The sequence below is a fragment of the Rhinatrema bivittatum genome, chromosome 9 (genome assembly GCF_901001135.1).
Source record: "Rhinatrema bivittatum chromosome 9, aRhiBiv1.1, whole genome shotgun sequence".
Classification (NCBI taxonomy): domain Eukaryota; kingdom Metazoa; phylum Chordata; class Amphibia; order Gymnophiona; family Rhinatrematidae; genus Rhinatrema; species Rhinatrema bivittatum.
This window is the reverse complement of record NC_042623.1, coordinates 249,600,307-249,618,366: the sequence shown is the minus strand read 5'-3', so window position 1 is coordinate 249,618,366 and position 18,060 is coordinate 249,600,307. Positions and strand designations below refer to the sequence as shown.

Here is an 18,060-nt window from a genome sequence, read left to right as displayed (position 1 = left end):
CTCCCTCAGGCCCTGTATCGATTACCATGGGCTAAATGTCATTACCAAAAGAGATCGGTACCCCTTATTGTAAATCTTGGAACACGTTGACCGTCTCAAAGGAACAAGCATCTTTACGAAGTTGGCCCTTCAGGGAGTTTACAATCTGATCCAAATAAAATCTGGAGATGAGTGTAAAATAGCATTCAACACTTGAGATGGCCATTATCAGTACCGGGTAATGCCTTTTGGACTATGCAATGCCCCAGTTGTCTTTCAAAAGTTGATGAATAGATTTTCTGAGATCTTCTCTAATTCTGATTGTCATATACCTTGATGACATCATCATTTTTTCACAGGATCTCAACTCCCATTGCCATGATGTATGCCTAGTTCGTCAGTGTTTGTGGGAGAAAAATCTATATGCAAAACTGGAAAACTGTCTACTTGAAAAAGATAGCCTTCCCTTCCTGGGGTACATTGTTTCCAGAAGATGGCTTCACATGGACCCAGAAAATGTCAAGATTATCCAGGACTGACCCTAGCCAGTGGGACTATGAGCCCTGCAATGATTTCTAGGCTTCGCCAACAATGTTTGCTACTTTATTGTGACCTACTCGAAGATTGCAGATCCTTTCACAGCCCTCACTCACAAGGGAGCTAACAAAGTCTTGGCCTCCTGAGGCCATTGTGGCTTTTCAAGAATTCAAGGAGCCCTTCCTGCAGAAATCCTGCCTTCACCACCCAGATCCTACATGTCTACAGTGGATGCCTCCACTGTGGGTGTGAGGGCCATATTAAGCCAATATTTTCCTAAGGAAGCCCTCCATCCTTGCTCGTTCTTTTCAAGGAAATTCTCCACAGCTGAGTGCAACTATGGCATCAGGGATAGAGAGCCTGCTTCCAAAATTCTGGATGCTAAAGGAATGTCATGCTCTCCATCCCAAGAAACAAAGACTCTCAGGGAGAGGGTTTAAGAGGGGGTACTATTGCGCTAGGCGGTTCATGGCCCTCATTCCCCAGACCCCCATGGCCTCTCTACAATGCCGGACTTCTCGTCCTCCCAATGTGGTGGGAAGTTATGCCACCTTGCAGCAGGACCCACTCCGAATGTGAAGCAGGACACTGGTGCACCGTTGGGCACAGCTGTCCTAGGTGTGTGTGCGAGCGCGATCTCATTCTATTTAAAGGGCCAGCGGCAAGAATCATCAGGAAGCGCCCTCTTCTGATATCATCCTTCTGGCTCCATAAAAGGCCGCAGCTGCTGTTCCTCCGGTGCCTTGGCAATACATTGACTATTGTTGGTAGTAGTGCTTTGCATCTCTGTGTCCAGCTGTTTCCTGTGCTTCAGTTCTTCGTGTTTTAGTCTGTTCCTGAGTTCCTGGTTTACTTTTCCTGTCTCCTTGGTTCCTGCTTGGCAATTCTGGTCTGTGTTCCTAAGTTTTTTGTCTTCGTCTTCCTTGTGGTCCGTCTTCAGTTCTTCATCATCCCTGTGGTTAATCTTCAATTTCTTGTCTTCAGTCTTCAGTGTCTCTTCCACCTGCCTGTGCTGATCCTCACTTTCTTGCATGCTCTCCATCCCTTGTCTTCCCTGAGGGATATTTGGGTTTGACTTCAGCTTGAACCTTGACTCCAATTGAACTTCACCTGCCACTGACTTCTGCTTGAAGCTCGACTCTGAACGCCGCCTGCCCTGACCGCTGCCTGACTGACTCCACTGGTATTCAGCCTGCCTTGGACCCTGGTCTTCGACTCGACGACTTCAATGGATCTTCATCTCTACAGCAGAGGCCTGCACCTAAGTCCTGCTGGCCCAGGCACCCGAGGGCTCAACCTAAAGGGAACAAGGGTTGGTACAGGTGAAGCACTAGTTAGGCCTCTGCCATAGCTAGCTCCGCCAGCCAACTGTGGGGACCTGCAGGGCTTCTCTCTGCACATTGTGTCAACTCCACCTTAGTGTACACCTGCGATATTTCCCAGTTTTTTTATTGTGTTATCATTTAAGTTGTATTTATGCTAGCATTTTTTGTTGCACAATATGTTGCACAATATTTTTCTTTTCGACTCTTCTATTGCCGCCTGCCTCGACCCCGGATCGTCTACTGGTTAGTTGTTCGCCTAAGTCCCAGCGGTCTGGGCTCCTCCCAGGGGAGCCTCGGACTTCCAGGGTGAAGTCACCATCGTCGGTCACCTAAGTCCCAGCGGCTCGAATCCTCAAGGGCTTCTCCCGGGGGGATTCCAGTTTCCAGGGTGAAGTTTGTCCTCCTCGCTCTGCTAGTATCTGCTTCCCGGCCTGTATTCCATCCACGGAGACCTCTCTTTTCACCTTCTACGCTCTCCGTCAGGCCGGCCCAAGGGTCCGCTGAAACCCGCACAACAACTATTGCGATCACTCGGGTAGCAAAACACTAATGTCTGACATGAGTCTACAAGTTTTTTTAAAAAAAATTTTATTCACAAATAACTGTTAAAAAAAATTCTAAAGAAAAAGGTATTGGTGCTTCTGCTAAAATATAAGGTGGAGGGTAGTGAGTTAATGATTAAAATTTACAAATAACCATTTAGCAACCAGACATCTGGTGCTTGAGAATGGTCAAAGTATGAAACAACCACCTTTCCACTTAAATATTATACACATTGTTTTGAATAAACTGAAAGCAGAATTTTCACCTTGTAGCAACGTAAGGGGGTTACAAGGGGTTTTTTTTTTTTGAGTTGAAGTTGGCAGAGTTAACCCTGGATAGCTGAATCGCTCTGACTTCTGCCCACTTGAGATGCTCACCGTTCCAAGTCCTGGAGGGGTGAGACTGATACTGAGGGACATTTTCACAGGTACAGAAGGTATTGGGAGAGCAACTTTGGAACATGGATTTGCACGGATGAAATGCCTATGCTGCCAAATGATTACTATGACTATCTGCAGGAGTAAAAATTAATTTGCAACATCCATCCAGAATGTCTATATTATTCATTTCAGCACCCAAATGCATCTATGCTCCACTGAGTAAGAGTAATACCCACAGAAGACATTCATGCCCTACAACCTGGGCCCAGGCAGTCTGTCTTGCTGCCCTTTGGAGAATCAATGCCCTGAGGCTCTTGAATTATACAAGGAGTGCCCACCCCTGCCTTCTGAGATAATACCTGGAAGGGCTACATATGTTTATTTTGTTTCAATTAAACAAAAAAAGAATAAAATAAACATCAAATGAAATTGGAAAAAAAAAAAAAGCAAAATGAAATGAAAATCTGTTTTCCCAATGCATTTTCCTAATTATAGAAGCACAATGATACTTTGTTATTTAGCCAATTCTGAATTTTGAGTACTTTTGTAGGAAAAGTACTTCTACTCTTCCCTCCCCATTCACTTTCCCTATCCTTGATGTCTGGATCAGAGAAAAGTTAGCTAACTTTTGTTATACCTTCTGACTAGGTAAAATGTGCCATGCAATGTCTCTGTTTTTCAAATTATAAAAACCACTGGAAATGGAATTTTTCTCCATCCGGTTTAAGCCTTTTTGATTGCATTTAGATCTGGCTGGCTCTTTGGAGGGGGAATGAATCAGGGAGCTCAGAGTTTAGCAGAGTGCATAGTTGCATGTCTTTCGCCTGGGGTAATAATGAAAATATGAAGTGGTTTCCCTCCAGTGCAACTCTGGGTTTCCAATATCCATTCAGTGAGTGTAAAGCCCTCTCATGCTCTTCTGTAAAGGGCATGACAGATTATTCATATGGCAATTGGTGTTCCCTCCCTACCATTTCGTTCGGTGTATTACAATTAGATTTTGTAATTTTCCTTTAGTTTTTGCTGTATCTTTTGACCAGACCTCAACTAATAAAAACTGCTGATATAACGATTAGAAGTAGCATTGCTGGCTCTACTGCACAAAGGCTTTGCTTCTGGGGATGTTACATTCATTTTAAATGAATAGAAATCACCACTGCAAAAAAAAAAAATGTAAGCTAGCCTCTCATGTTGTATGTACAATCCAAACAATTGCAAGGTGCGAAAATGATCAATCAGTGCAATAAAACTTTTAAAACCAATTATTATCATGGGCAAGTCACGGGCTTGTATCAAGTGTCTTGTGCAGGAAGAGGTATCAGAGAATTTAGGAGGTTTATGGAAATCTGCAGTCTTTTCCCCATAATAGGCTATAGATAGAATCGCCACGAGCACCACTTTTCACACCATTTACCTCTTCTTATCTCCAAACAGTAATCTCATATTTGTAAAATCCAATAACACACCATACATATCTTTTAGAAAACAAAGCAGAAGTAATTATGTGGCTCAAAAGCCTTCTTTGTTACTTCGTTCATATATTAATATAAAAGTCCATAACTATATGCTCCTGCTCCTAACCTGTCATGACCAGTGTTTCGGCAACTAATGCCTTCATCAACTGATCTCCTTCTCTTGGACAGACAAAAGAATACTGGCTTTACAGATTCCACCCCTAGTTTAAGTAATAGAAGTGATGTTATAAAAACAATTATCTTCTGCCTCCATTCCTTTTAAAAATGGTACTGGTGGCTCTGCGGTTGTACAGCTGGTGCCATTTTTTTTTTTTTTTTTTTTAAAGAACAGGATGGGGCAGGAGCAAATGGGCATCGATGCATCCCTTTTCTTCACCATTAACTCTCTGGAAGGTTATATGGTGGTTGGGGAGGTCTCTGGTCCCAACACGTTTTCTCCAGGGTGGTCATAGGGATCTGGGGAGTCCCCATCTGAGTCCAGCTCAGCTGGGTAGGCTTTGCCCATGGCTTGCTTTGCAGAGAAGGAGGGGGGTTGGATGGGTCCAGGGAGGTTCCAGGCTGGGCTTGGCTCAGTCCAACAGGTCATGGACAGGCCCTGAGACTTGCTTTGTCGGATGGGAAGGGAGGTTGGAGGGCCTCAGGCAGACCCATTTTTTTTTGTTTTGTTTAATATTTATTTCAGTTCAGGAAACAGAAATAAACAGAAATAAACACTAAACAAACCGAAAAACAAATAAAAAACCCAACAAACAAAATGAAGCAACGAACCGAATGGAAATTATTAGACCCGCATATTCCTATTTACTACATATGAACCAATTTTCAAAACAAAAGTAAGCAAGGATTTTCACTTTGAAACTTGCCAAGGGTGCAAAGTAGATGTGATTGCTTGCCCCTGCATTTCTGCTGGTGGATTTTTGTTAAAAAGTGCATGCAAAGATCTGAAAATGCCATCTACAGGAGTACTTTTCCTCTGCTTACCTACATACACCCTTGGGAATGCCTCTTGCCGATGTGGCAAAAAGCTTGCACGTTCTAGAACAGCAAACAAATTTTCAACCACATCAAGGGAAGGCAATTTTCAGAACAGCTGATGAATGCGGGTAACATTATTTATCCATGTAAATCACTTTGAAAATTCTTTTCTATGGTTTTACTCTCACCGAATTAACTCTTTTTCTTAAATCTGGCAAGAATATGCATTATAGCTGATTTCCTAATTTTCTTACCACTGAGGTGGGAAGCTGTGATGCTGCTGATGTCACTGACAGCCTTAAAGAGACAGTGCAAAGCTAATGCTGGAGGACCCATTGGTCACTCAGTTGGTGATGGTACACCACTCACCGTGTGAGATTAAAATCCTGATTTTTACTTTTTCAAGACCGCCTTATAAAACATCTGGAATTTGTGCACAGGTCTGGAGTGGTAATTATGTTTTAACTATGTAATAATAATGAGGAGCTTGTCACTAAGCATACTATTTACCAAGAAATAGATACATTCAGACAGTTTTGCAGGTTAGTACCAAGAAGCACAACATCTCTCAATTTTCACAGATAAAACTCCATCCTGGGATATACTGTACATATAAACAATAGATGTATATACACACAGGCAGTTTAGTGCATCGGATAAAATCCAGAATTGGCAAAACTCTCTTCCCCAAGCGTTCCAGGTGTCTCTCTGCTTCTTCTTTAGTAAAGGGTCTGAAGAGGGTCTTGTGTTCTATGAGATATTAACAGTAAGCACAATTATGGATTAATTGATGTTAACTTCTATGTAACTTCATTACAAGGTCAATTGAAATCTCTGTTAAGTGCTATTGATATTTTAATGCATTCTATTTGGATTAAAATACTTCTTTATAGTATCAACATTGATTTTCAGAGGGACACACACACACACACACAAAATAAATATATAAAAATTATGAGTTGGTCAATCAGTCATGTTGGTCACATTGTTGTCTGAGGCCACCAGGTGATACCTGGGACAGTGGCAGGTGCCATGTGCAAAGACAATATGCTCTGTTTGCAAAGCACTGTCACAAACACACACATACAGGCACACACACACTCATGCACACAAACAAGCAAAGGCACCCATACACTAGCAAATGGAGGCACCCATACACTAGCAAATGGAGGCAGGCACACCCCCCACACACATACTCAGGAAGAGGCACCCACACTCACAGGCACATACATAGGCACACACACACACACAAGTACATACACACAGATGCACACACATAAAGGTACACATACACAGAGGCTATTATTGACCAGACAACCCGAGCAAGCCCGTAATTTTGCTAATATGCTTTGTCTGTGAAGCCCTGTCCCTCACGTTCCTACACATAGGACAGGCAGGCATAGGGACACTCATATAGGAGCACACAGCTTGCACAAGCATGCACGCAAGCTAACACAATTACACACACAGGCTTGAGCTAGCATGGAAAAGCACACACGAGCTCGTGCATGTACACAGAAGCACAAACAAGCTCACACAAGAACATAGAAGGGCACACAGACTCGTGCATGCACACACAAGCTCGTAAAAGCGCCCACAGGCTCCCAGAAGCACACGCACTAGCTCACACATGCACACAGACTCCCCCCCACACACAGCCACCCAGATCCACCTCTTATCCCATCCTTGCCTCTCCACGGGGCAAGAGTTATCCCCAGTCACTCCTGCCCTGTCAGCTGACACAAAGTCGCAAGCCAGTGCCATTTTGGAATAAGGCCTGCACACAACAGTGGTCCTGGCTTCAGGCTGGCCAGCACCATTATGGCATACAGAACTGGCGAGAGGCTTTTTTCCATGTTTAGTCATTTTCAAAGCAAACGAAAATGAAACAATGAAAAGAATAAGTCCCAAAATGAAACCCTCTCCCCAATGAAATGAAAGGAAAAAAAAAAACAAATTCCAATCCCAACCCCGCATGCCACTAGTATTTTGTGCCTTTGCTTAGATGAATAATATCATTTACTGAATTTTAAAATGGCCATTTGGTTGCACCTAACCATTGCACTGTACCTATAAATGTTGGTAGCTTTCTGTTTGAGATCTTTTCCAAGAAGTTTCCATCGTCTTTGCTTTTAAAGCCTAAGATCAGTAAGTATTGCTGTGGTGTACCAGATGACCAGTCAATAGTTTGAGGCAGAATGTGAACCACCTGTGAATCTGAAATAATCCGAAGGGAGAAGTGTTTCTTTTAAACAACGGGGCTGAGGACGTTGGCACATTTTTCCAACGCAAACTATTTTTCTAGTTGTTGATATAAAAATAAATATCCAAAGATGGCTTCAGCAGTGGTGGCTTTAGGGTTGCCTGGACACTGGGCAAGAGAGTCGTTTGGGACTCCGCTTAGACTGAGGATTAATTTTGATGACTTTTAAGCAAGTTGGACTTTTTCGATTTCACTTTCACTTTGCTGTATCCATGAAACTACAATGAAAGTTGTATAGCATGTATCTTTTTAATATTCGTTGGGGACATGAGAGTGTTAAACGTCAAATGGAGCCAATTCCTTGCAAAACTTCACCCCCCCCCCAATGTATTGAAAAATTTAGGAGCCCTCTAAAGTAAGGGTCCCCAGGCAGTCACCCAGTTTACACCCACCCCCCTTAGGACACCTCTGGCCTCAGATTCATGCTGTCCTTTTTATCAGCAACTGAGCAGAAAACATCTTTTTGGTGCTGCCCTCAAATAGCTACGTTCAGTCTTTTCTCTTTGCCAAACTCCCAGGCCTTTGAGCTTCAAATCCAGCTGAAACCTACATCTTTTACCAAGCCTTTCCTAAAAAGCCCAGGCCACATCTCCCCTTTTCACTTGATCCACTGAAAATGTTGCTTAGTGAAGCACCTCCTACTTTCGGTTCTATGTCTTGTCCATTTAGAATGTAAGCCCTTTTAGGGGAAGGAGGCTATACCATTCTATCTTCTTTTGTGTGGAGCATGTAGCAACCCCCTTCCTATGCTCTATATTTGAAAGTGGGGATTTTTTTTGTTTGGGGAGGGGGAGTCAAGCTCCAAGGCTCTACTGGCATCTCTGTCATGAACTCTGGTAGCCAATCTCCAAACACCACACTGAACACTGAAATGTTCCAAAGGGAAAGAGGATTGAAAATAAACCTTGACTGAAATGATTTCATATACAACACATTTAGAGGGAGATGTTTGTTTGTCCCACCTACCCCTTGTCTCAAGTCTACATTTACAGACTATTGCCCAATTAGGCAGCTGGGGGGGGGGGGGGGATTTACATAATAGGAACCAACTATTGTTTTGGACAAATAAGTGCAAAATAAACCTTCACTCAGACTTGGTATACAGAGGATTTGGGAAAGTGTGCACAACAGGGGTCAATTAGTGGCCTCTCACAAATAAGTACTAAATTATCAAAAGAAACAGTAGGTCTATTACAGATCATTGGAATTGCTTGTTGTTAGCTGGAGAAAATAATATTGCCCTGCATTAGAAAGGGGAGAGTAAGTACGTGATTGAGATCAAATTTTGGTCATCAGCAAACAGAACAAAAATTAAGTATATTTCAGGAGAAGCATGCTTGATATTATCTCTAAAGCTGGCTCATTGGCTAATTATTTTAGTTGGTCTAACATAGTAACATAATAATAGACTTTGGTAGGCCTTTCTCATTTCTTTCAACAAGGAGGTGGCAAGGCTGAGAAGCATCAATGAAATGCTTATTGAGGCATCAAATTTGGAAGACTTAAGCAGCGGGGAAGGTGAAACTGGACCACAAGATGACCCAACCACTAGACCTACACACTGACTCCAATTTTCCTTGAGCTGAAGTACCAGTATACAGTTCTAGAAGTGAAGAGGGAAAATCTGAGAAGGAGGAGGAACCAGAACTTGTAAACCCCAAAGCTGCAGGCTTAGCAACCTCTGTACCTAGGAAGAGAAGAGTAGTAGTGACATGAATGATACTGTTAGGGACTACACAGAATGTATGAAAAATGACTTTGTGGCACTGGGAGAAAGGGTAAAGCAGATAGCTTTATCCCAGTCAGGGATAAAGGTACAGGCAGGAAGGTAGAGGCAGGAAGGTACAGGCAGGAAATGAATGAATGGCTGTGAGGATGGAATTGATGTGTATTTTGATTTCCTGGACATGGAATGATGTTCCAAGGTCTGCAGAGCAGAGCTAGGGTGCACCTGACGAACAAGAGGCACAGCCTTTTCCAGAACAGACTGAGAGTCTTACTGAGGAGACATGAAGGGACTATAAAGCTAAGCAAGAGTTGTGGCAGGGCAGATCGGACTGACCAAATGCCAAATGGTCTTTATCTATGTTTCTGTGAATCCAAATATTCCAGTTTGGATTCACAGAAACATAGGATTCTTGACCCAGTTACTTTCTGTTAAGGACCCAGAGATGCGGCTGGGAATATGGGCTTCCTGCTAGTCCCTGCTGGCTATTTCTTTGATAGGCAATTCCTTCTCTAGTATGTCTTCTTCCAATGGATCCCAATAGCTTGAGATCCTGGCTTATGAATAGGTTTATTAATTTATTTGGTTCTCATGCCACAGGCTTCAGGCAAGATTTTTCTCCTCACTAATTGTACTGGATGGGTAAACTGAAAGTATGGCACAGGCTTATCACACTACCTTTCTCCTTTTTGTTTGGGGATTCCAAAAAAACCTGCGGAGTAGTAAACCACTCTGTTGACAATTAGAGGATTCTCCCCTTGTTTCCTTCCTTGGAACTAAAAATGTCTATATTTCAAGGAGGAGAGCTCTTGCTCTAACCTCCTTCCTAAATTTCTCTCACTAGGGGGGTCATTATTTCCCCTCTAGGATTACTCCATTCCAGGATCACACAGCCACCTTGGCTGTTGGCCTGGAAAATACCATTACAGTCCCTTTACCAGGGATATTATTTATTTATTTAAAAATTATTTATTAATCGGACTTCCGGCAATGACGTCTTCCTGAGCAGAGGTCTATGCTCGATGCTCCTCGGGGGTCCATGGCCTTTCAAATGAGATCTTATACAAATTCCATTGGACTCATCAGAATTTTCTACACAGGATTCTTGCGGACCCTTGCTGCTTCTCTCCCTATTATCACCCTGCACCATGTTGAGTCAGGAGAGGAGGACGACCGTAGATAAAGCCTCTAGTTCAGAAGACAAAATGGTGACTGAGCTCAACACATCATCAGACGACGTCTCGGAGATCCTGCTCATAGAAATTACCAAAGCGGTGTCGGCTGCACTAAACGACAAATTGCAGAAATTGCAATCGTCTCTTGATGAGTTGCATGATAAATGGACGAGCGAGCAACCCTGCATCGCCGCGATAGATGCACACATCATGCGCCAGGAAGAGTGGCAAGAGAAGGCCAAGGCTAATATGGCGACTCTACGTGCAAAAAATCTAGAGCTGGAAGAAAAGCTTGATGAACTGGAATATCACTCAAGGAGAAATAACATCCGAGCTGTGGGTTTGCCAGAATCACTGCAAGCAGATGCACTACATCACTGGTTTGAAGTATGGTTACCCAACACCTGGGAGTCAGCATCAATGCGAGATCCATAATGGTGGAACGGGCATACCGATTGGGTCCCTTGGTAGACTTGAATCGCAGACCATAACAATCTACACTATATGGACAAAAATAATATCCTACAAGCATATTCTTCAAGCATATTGAATCGCAGACTGTAACAATCTACACTATATGGACAAAAATAATATTCTTCAAGCATATCGAAAAAAAGAGCTACAGTATGAAGGCCACAAAATCCTTCTCTTTCCTGATTTCTCCGCCAGAGTGTTGGCCGCTCGCAAAGAGATGATGCCATACTGCAACCAGCAATATGATAAAGGGATCCGGTTCGCCCTCTAATTCCCCATTTGACTGAGAGTGCATTATCCTGGAGAAGCCAAAGTTTTCACGACGAAGGATGAGGCGTGCTTGTTTTTGGAAGGTTTGCAATAGACCTATTCGCGCCACCTTAACTCACAATCCTGCATAATTAAGTATTTGTCTCAATGAACATGCTGCTAAGGCCGAACAGGCCACTTCAAGGGGCCAAACCCATGCACTTCAGTTGGGCGCGGACCCCTGGAGCACATGAGTTCCTGGCCAGTGCGTACTACCTCGTGGGAGACTGGAGCTGCCAGCAGAGGATTGTGAACATCGCAGGGCCTGGACCAGGGTTCAGTGTTTAGGGCTGTGGGGAATATTGTTGCTGTGGATATTCAGGGTGTATGAATGTTATATCAAGTGTGAATAGGTCTGTTTGAGTGTGTGTGTGTGTGTGTGTGTGTAGAACATAGAGGGATTGATGATGTTTATGGTCTTTTCTGTAAAAAAGTGATAGGGATCTTTCATAGGATATCAAAGGCAGCGTATAGGAGGAGTCTCTGCTGGGAACTTCTCCTGTTGCCATGGGAGATCTATTCTGCAGAAAGGTGGAAAACTAAACAATTTAATGTCTAACCTTACTATAGGATCCCTTAACATAGTGGGCCTTAACTCTCCTGTCAAAAGAAAGAAAATGCTACAATGTTTTAAAAGCAAAAGCATAGCAGTAGCTTTTTACAGGAAATGCACTTATCAGCTGCTGAGCATCAGAAGCTCAAGAGAGAGTGGGTTGGTCATTCTTTTTTACTCCTTCTAATCTAGCCAACAGGGGGTTGCTATCCGGAAGGTAGATACATAATTGTGAGGGGAGTCCTGCAGGGGCTCAAAATCCTACTAGTAAACATTTATGCCCCCAATTCTTATTCACACTGGTTTTTTTCTCATTTGACCTCTCAAGTAGCCCCGTGATCTGAGTATACTTTACTAATGGGGGTAGATTTTAATACTATCAATAATCCCACCATAGATTGCAAACCCTCTAAAACTAAAAAAAAAAAAAAATCAAGCAAATTTAGGTATCAGCTATCTATTGGGCTGATGCAGTAAAGTGCGCTCAGGCTGAGCACGCTGTTAGCCCCGGTTGGACGAGCGTTTTCGACACGCTATTTTTACCCCTTATACAGTAAGGGGTAATAGCGCGTGGAAACCGCGTGGCCAACCCCCCCCAAAACTAATAGCGCCCGCAACATGCAAATGCATGTTGATGGGCCTATTAGTCATTCCCGCGCAATACAGAAAATAAAATGAGCAGCCAAGCCGCACATTTTAATTTCGGCCGGCACTGGGAAAGTGTACAGAAAAGCAGAAAAAACTGCTTTTCTGTAATCCTCTGACTTAATATCATAGCGATATTAAGTCGGAGGCCCCAAAAATAAAAAAAAAATAAAAATCTGCCCGCGGCCCATGGGTTGGAAGACGGATGTTCAATTTTGCCAGGGTCCGTTTTCTGAACCCGTGGCTGTCAGTGGGTTCGAGAACCGACTCCGATAAAATTGAGCATCAACTGTCAAACCCGCTGACAGCCGCCACGTCTGTCAAAAAGGAGGTGCTAGGGACGTGCTAGTGTCCCTAGTGTCTCCTTTAACCGCATTCCTTCATTTGCATATTTTTTGTTTCTGAATCGCGTGCCCAGGAGAGTGGCCTCGGTGCGCGCCGGCTCTCCCATGGGTTTTTCTGTATCGGCTCTTATGTAAGGATTCGCATGATGTGTGGTGGGCAGTTCACTTGGAGAAGGCGAGCTTCACGCATTTCTCTCACTCCCACCGGGTATATGCCAGATTGGATTATTTACTATTGACGGAAACTCTATATTCTAGGGTGGAAGGCTGTAATATTGACTCTGTAGTCTTCTCAGACCATGACGCAGTGCTGTGCTGCCTGGAATTTGCTCCATATGCCCAACCCTCCAGGCAATGGAGAATATCCCCCTGATTGCATGATGATCCCCAATTTGTTTTATTTCTTAAGGAGAAATGGGAAGATTATAAGTGTCTTAATGATATGGAAGATGAGGACAATATTACCTTTTGGAATGCCGCAAAGGCAGTGTTGTATGGCCATATTCTGGCTTACCCTGCATATAAAAATACAAATACCAACAAGACCTTCTAGACCTTACAAAAAAAATACTATCTTTAAAACAATTACATGCCCAAACATTAGCTGATTCCACCAAAAAGGAATTAATGCAAGCCAGACAGGAGATGAATGCCCTTCTCATAGCAAAAGCACAGCGCAACTTACTGTATTATAAGTTTAAATTTTACCAGTGGGGAAATAAATCCCGGAAGTTACTTGCAAGACAAGTTAAGGGTAGTAGGGGCCCATGCGGGATTTAATCCAGCATCTTCAGGTGAAGTCCAGGTACACCATTCATACTTCGGAAATTTTATCCAGTTTTGTTGACTATTTTCAGCAAATATACACTTCTGTACCTTCTTCCAATTCGAATAGGGATGAATTTTTCAAAGAGCTGACGGTCCCGCACTTCTCCAAAGATACCAATCAATATCTGGCGACCCCTGTTCAGTTGAAAGAAGTGCTTGAAGTTATTCGGAAGCTACCCGTAGCCAAGTCCCAGGGACCAGATGGATTCGGCCCTGTTTTATAAATTACTAGTACCCCCAAGTAGCACCATATATGATCCGCATGTTTCATGCAGCGCACACGTGGGGCTTCTTTGGGGGAGAACAAAATGTTGCCACCATAGTATTAATTCCCAAACTAGGGAAAAATGCGGAATCACCTGACGGCTATAGGCCAATATCATTATTGAACCAAGACATAAAAATATTAGTGGCTGTATTGGCAGCATGCTTGAACTGGGTAATACAACAGGTTGTACATAGAGATCAAACCAGATTTATGAAAGGCTGCCTCTCAGTGATCAATTTAATTAAGGCTATTTTGGCCCTGCAGGCTCCCACTCAAAACAATCCGGATGGCATGTTGCTTAGCCTGGATGTGGCTAAAGCGTTTGATTGTGTGGATTGGCCTTATCTTTTTTGATTCCTGGACTGATTTGGTGTTGGGGTAGATTTCATTGCCTGGGTTTGGCTTCTGTATCGTCAACCACAGACCAAAATCCTGGTGAACGGGGTGCTTTCAGATTTTTTTCCCGTTATGTAGAGGTACCCAACAAGGATGCCCCCTCGCCCCCCTATTCTTTGTACTCTCTTTGGAACCATTGGCTATCAGGCTGCACAACTTAGACTAGAATCAAGGTATCCTATTGCAACACCAACAGGTGAAGATGGGATTATTTGCTGATGATATGATGCTTTTTATTAGGAACCCAAGGGAAGCACTAAGTGATATACTGCATATCATATCCATATTCGGCTCTTTTGAAGGCCTCCACTTGAACCTTGACAAATCTGAAGCCTTGCTCCTTGATGCATCCCTGCCACAATGGTGGCAGAGTCCCTTCCCCTTGAGCTGGGCACAATTTTCTATATGCAATTTGGGAATTCACCTGGATGCCAACTACAAAAAATTATATGAGGTGAATATTACACCCATAATCGAAAGATCAAGGCTTCAGCTTCGTCGTTGGAAAGACCTTCCACTAGCTTTTCTGGGGCTATGTGCTCTCATCAAGATGGTGGTCCTTCCAAAGTTTCTCTATTGTCTTCAGATGCTCCCTATTTGGTTAAAGGAGAGGGATATTAGAGCTTTTCAATCTATGGTTGGCTCATTTCTCTGGGGGAAAAGCAGGCCAGGGTCAAATTTGATGTACTCAGGCTTGAGATTGGGCGGAGTAACACTACCTGACCCATGTTTATACAACATTGCTTGCCTTATGTGTCAAATCCATGATTGGGCTGCGCGACACACCAAATTCGATGTTGAAGGTTTGTTCCAAGATTGGGTCGCCCCTTTCTCACCCCTCAACCGTCTACACTTACTCCCTACTAGTATAGCTTCTGTGCTCCCCGTCTCGTTTTGGCTGAGAGCCTAAGGCAAGGCGTGGCGATGGTGGCACCAGTTGATTGGGTGCAGCTGGCATGTTTCTCCCTTCATATCTCTAGTGGGTAATGATTTGATACCAGGTCGGAGAAGTGGGGACTTCAGGTCATGGACCAACAAAAGCTTCCGCCTCCTCTCCCAATGGGTAGATGAGGAAACAAATGCCTTTTATTATTTTCAACAACTTCACAGTGGGAGATCCCCCAAACGCAGTTCTTCGCGTATTTGCAAGAATGCCACTATAATTATCAAATGTGTAAGGGAGATTTTAGTCTATGACTGATGAGGAAGATTCTTTCTTTGCTACGCCCCCCAAATTTACTAAAATTGCATTGGATCATGCAATTGAAGCCCACTCTTCCAGACCTGCATCTAACTCATTTGGCTGGGGGGTAGAAGGTTGATCTAGGGGGACCTGTCACAGTTGAAATTGTGAAAAAGGCTTTCTTGGGTCTTTGGCGGCAGTTACTGTCTGCTACCCTGCAAGAGATTCAATTCAAATTGTTGCATTGGGTTTACTTATCGAGAACGCAGGGGATCAAAATGCACCTTTGGGATTCTGACCACTGCCTTAAATGCAATGCTCAAGCAGGGACTCTCTGCCACATGTTCACTGGATGTCCTAAATTGAATGGATACTGGTCACAAATTCAGGGATTAGTGGAACAAGTACTTGGCAGACCGGTGCCCTGGTGAGGAGCTCTATTCTATCTACATATGTCCAGCGATGGAGCCTCCCTTCCAAGAGGGGGTAGCCAGTTTCTTTCTATTGCATTGGTCCTGGCTATAAAGCACATTCTGCTCCAATGTAACTCAGACTCTTTGCCTTCAGTATACGATTGGCAAATCTCAATGCAACAACAAGCTCAGCTGGAACTGCTACGGAAAAAGTCGATCTATCAACCCAAGCACTTGCTCCTGTTAAAGGACTATTTCTTCTTGTGGAAGAAAGCAGCCACACTACTTTAAAAAGTGCTACCATCTCAACCCTAAGTATGTGAGTGTGTGTGTATGGTGGGGGGAGGCGGAGGGGGAAGGAAACTGTTTATTGGAAAAAAGGAAAATGAAACACAAGAGATGATTTTCACCATTGATATCGGTTGTGTCTGTAAAAACCATTACTGGTACTTACTGTGTTAACTATTTGTTATTGTTTTCAGCCCAAATTTCTCTTTGGTTTCAATAAAAGAGATATATTAAAAAAAAATAATTATTTATTAATCGCCTGACTGATAATCTTTCTAGGTGAGCCCAGGGGTCCCTACATTTGTTTGTTGCTTTATACATTTCGTTTACATTACATAATTCCCATGTGTTTTTCCAGTTTCCTATAGGATGTGAATCGTGTGCCCGATCCTTTTAATGATCGGGTTCGGCTGTGGGGGGGGGGGGGGGGGGGAATCTGATCATTAGAGATGTGAATTGAAATCGGTTCCGATTCCAATTCACATCACTAATTTTTTTTAGTGAGGCCCGCGCCGATAAAAAAAAAAACCCACCCCGACCTTTTAAAATTACCCCCTTAGCCTCCCCCACTCTCCTGACCCCCCCCAAACTTTTTACACATACCTGGTGGTCCAGGGGGGCCGTGGGGAACGATCTCCCATTCCTGGTCCATCAGCTGCGTTAATAAAAATGGCGCCGAGGCCCTTTGCCCTTACCATGTGACAGGGCAAAGGTAGTGCTGGCGCCATTTTGAATATTGGCAATACGGCCTGAGTGCAGGAGATCGCTGCCAGAGCCCCACTGGACCCCCAGGGACTTTTGGCCAGCTTGGGGGGCCTCCTGACCCCACAAGACTTGCCAAAAGTCCAGCGAAGGTCCGGGAGCGACCTCCTGCACTCGCGTCGTATTGCCAATATTCAAAATGGCGCCGGCGCTACCTTTGCCCTCACTATGTCACAGGGGCCGACCGTCGGCCCCTATGACATAGTGAGGGCAAAGGTAGCGCCGGCGCCATTTTGAATATTGGCAATACGGCCATCCAGTGCTCCTACCATGTGACAGGGGCCGGCCAAATGCACGGATACCCTGTCACATGGTAAGGGCAAAGGGCCATCGGTGCCATCTTTATGAGTGGCAACCGATGGCCCGAGAGTGGGAGATCGCTCCCCACGCCCCCCCTGGACCACCAGGTAATTTTAAAAGGTTTTGGGGGGGGGGGGTCGGGAGGGTGGGAGAGGCTAAGGGGGTCGGTTTAAAGGGTTGGGTGGTTTTTTTTATCGAGCCATCGGCGCCATTTATATTAGTGGCAGCCAAAATGGCGCCGATGGCCCGAGAGCGGGAGATCGTGCCGGGACCCCCCCTGGACCACCAGGTATTTTAACATTTTGGGGGGGTTCGGGAGGGTGGGGGAGGGTAAGGGATTGGTTTTAAAGGGTCGGGGTGGGTTTAGGGGTTGTTTTGGTGTGCCGGTTTTCCCACCCTCCCCCCAAATAATTCCCGTGCCCGATTTAACGATTTTTGACGATACATCGGGGGAATTTGTATTGTATCGCAACTCTAACGATTTTTGATGATTTAAAAAAATCTGACGATTTTTTTAAATCGTCAAAAAACGATTCACATCCCTAGTTTCCTATGTATGTACACAGCTTTGTACACAGATGGTGTGTTAGGCTGAAAACCAAGCTATTTTGGGCCCCAGACCTGCCAGCAAACTGCATTCTGTCAGTTATGCAAAGAGCAAGTTTTTTTTTTTAATACTCTCAGCAGAGTTTGCTTCATTGATATGTAAAGGTACTATATTGGGGTTATGTGCACAAAATCTGCTGATCTGTAATCTGGAGAATCCAATTAAATACCACTTAACAGCTATTAAATAGCCAAACCATCTGCTGTAATGCTGCATCTATTGAAAGGCTAATTGCTTTCAATTTGCTGCTCAGAAGTGCACATTTGCTTTCAGGTTCCAGAGTTACTGCAAAGTTAAATCCAAATAAATGAC

The 18,060-nt window shown here is 43.9% G+C and overlaps 1 protein-coding gene across 2 annotated transcripts in view; it reads right to left on the bottom strand.

Moving 5' to 3' along the window:
* SPATA16 (spermatogenesis associated 16) overlaps positions 1-18,060 on the bottom strand; it is a 317,457-nt gene that overhangs the window by 77,909 nt on the left and 221,488 nt on the right. The window contains exons 7-8 of one of the 2 annotated variants that reach the window (XM_029617036.1): positions 7,285-7,431; positions 5,852-5,964 (exon numbers count right to left, since the gene is read on the bottom strand). In XM_029617036.1, the coding sequence (XP_029472896.1) occupies positions 5,852-5,964; positions 7,285-7,431 (260 nt within the window). The remainder of the gene's footprint in view (positions 1-5,851; positions 5,965-7,284; positions 7,432-18,060) is intronic. The other variant, XM_029617037.1, reaches the window with a different exon arrangement.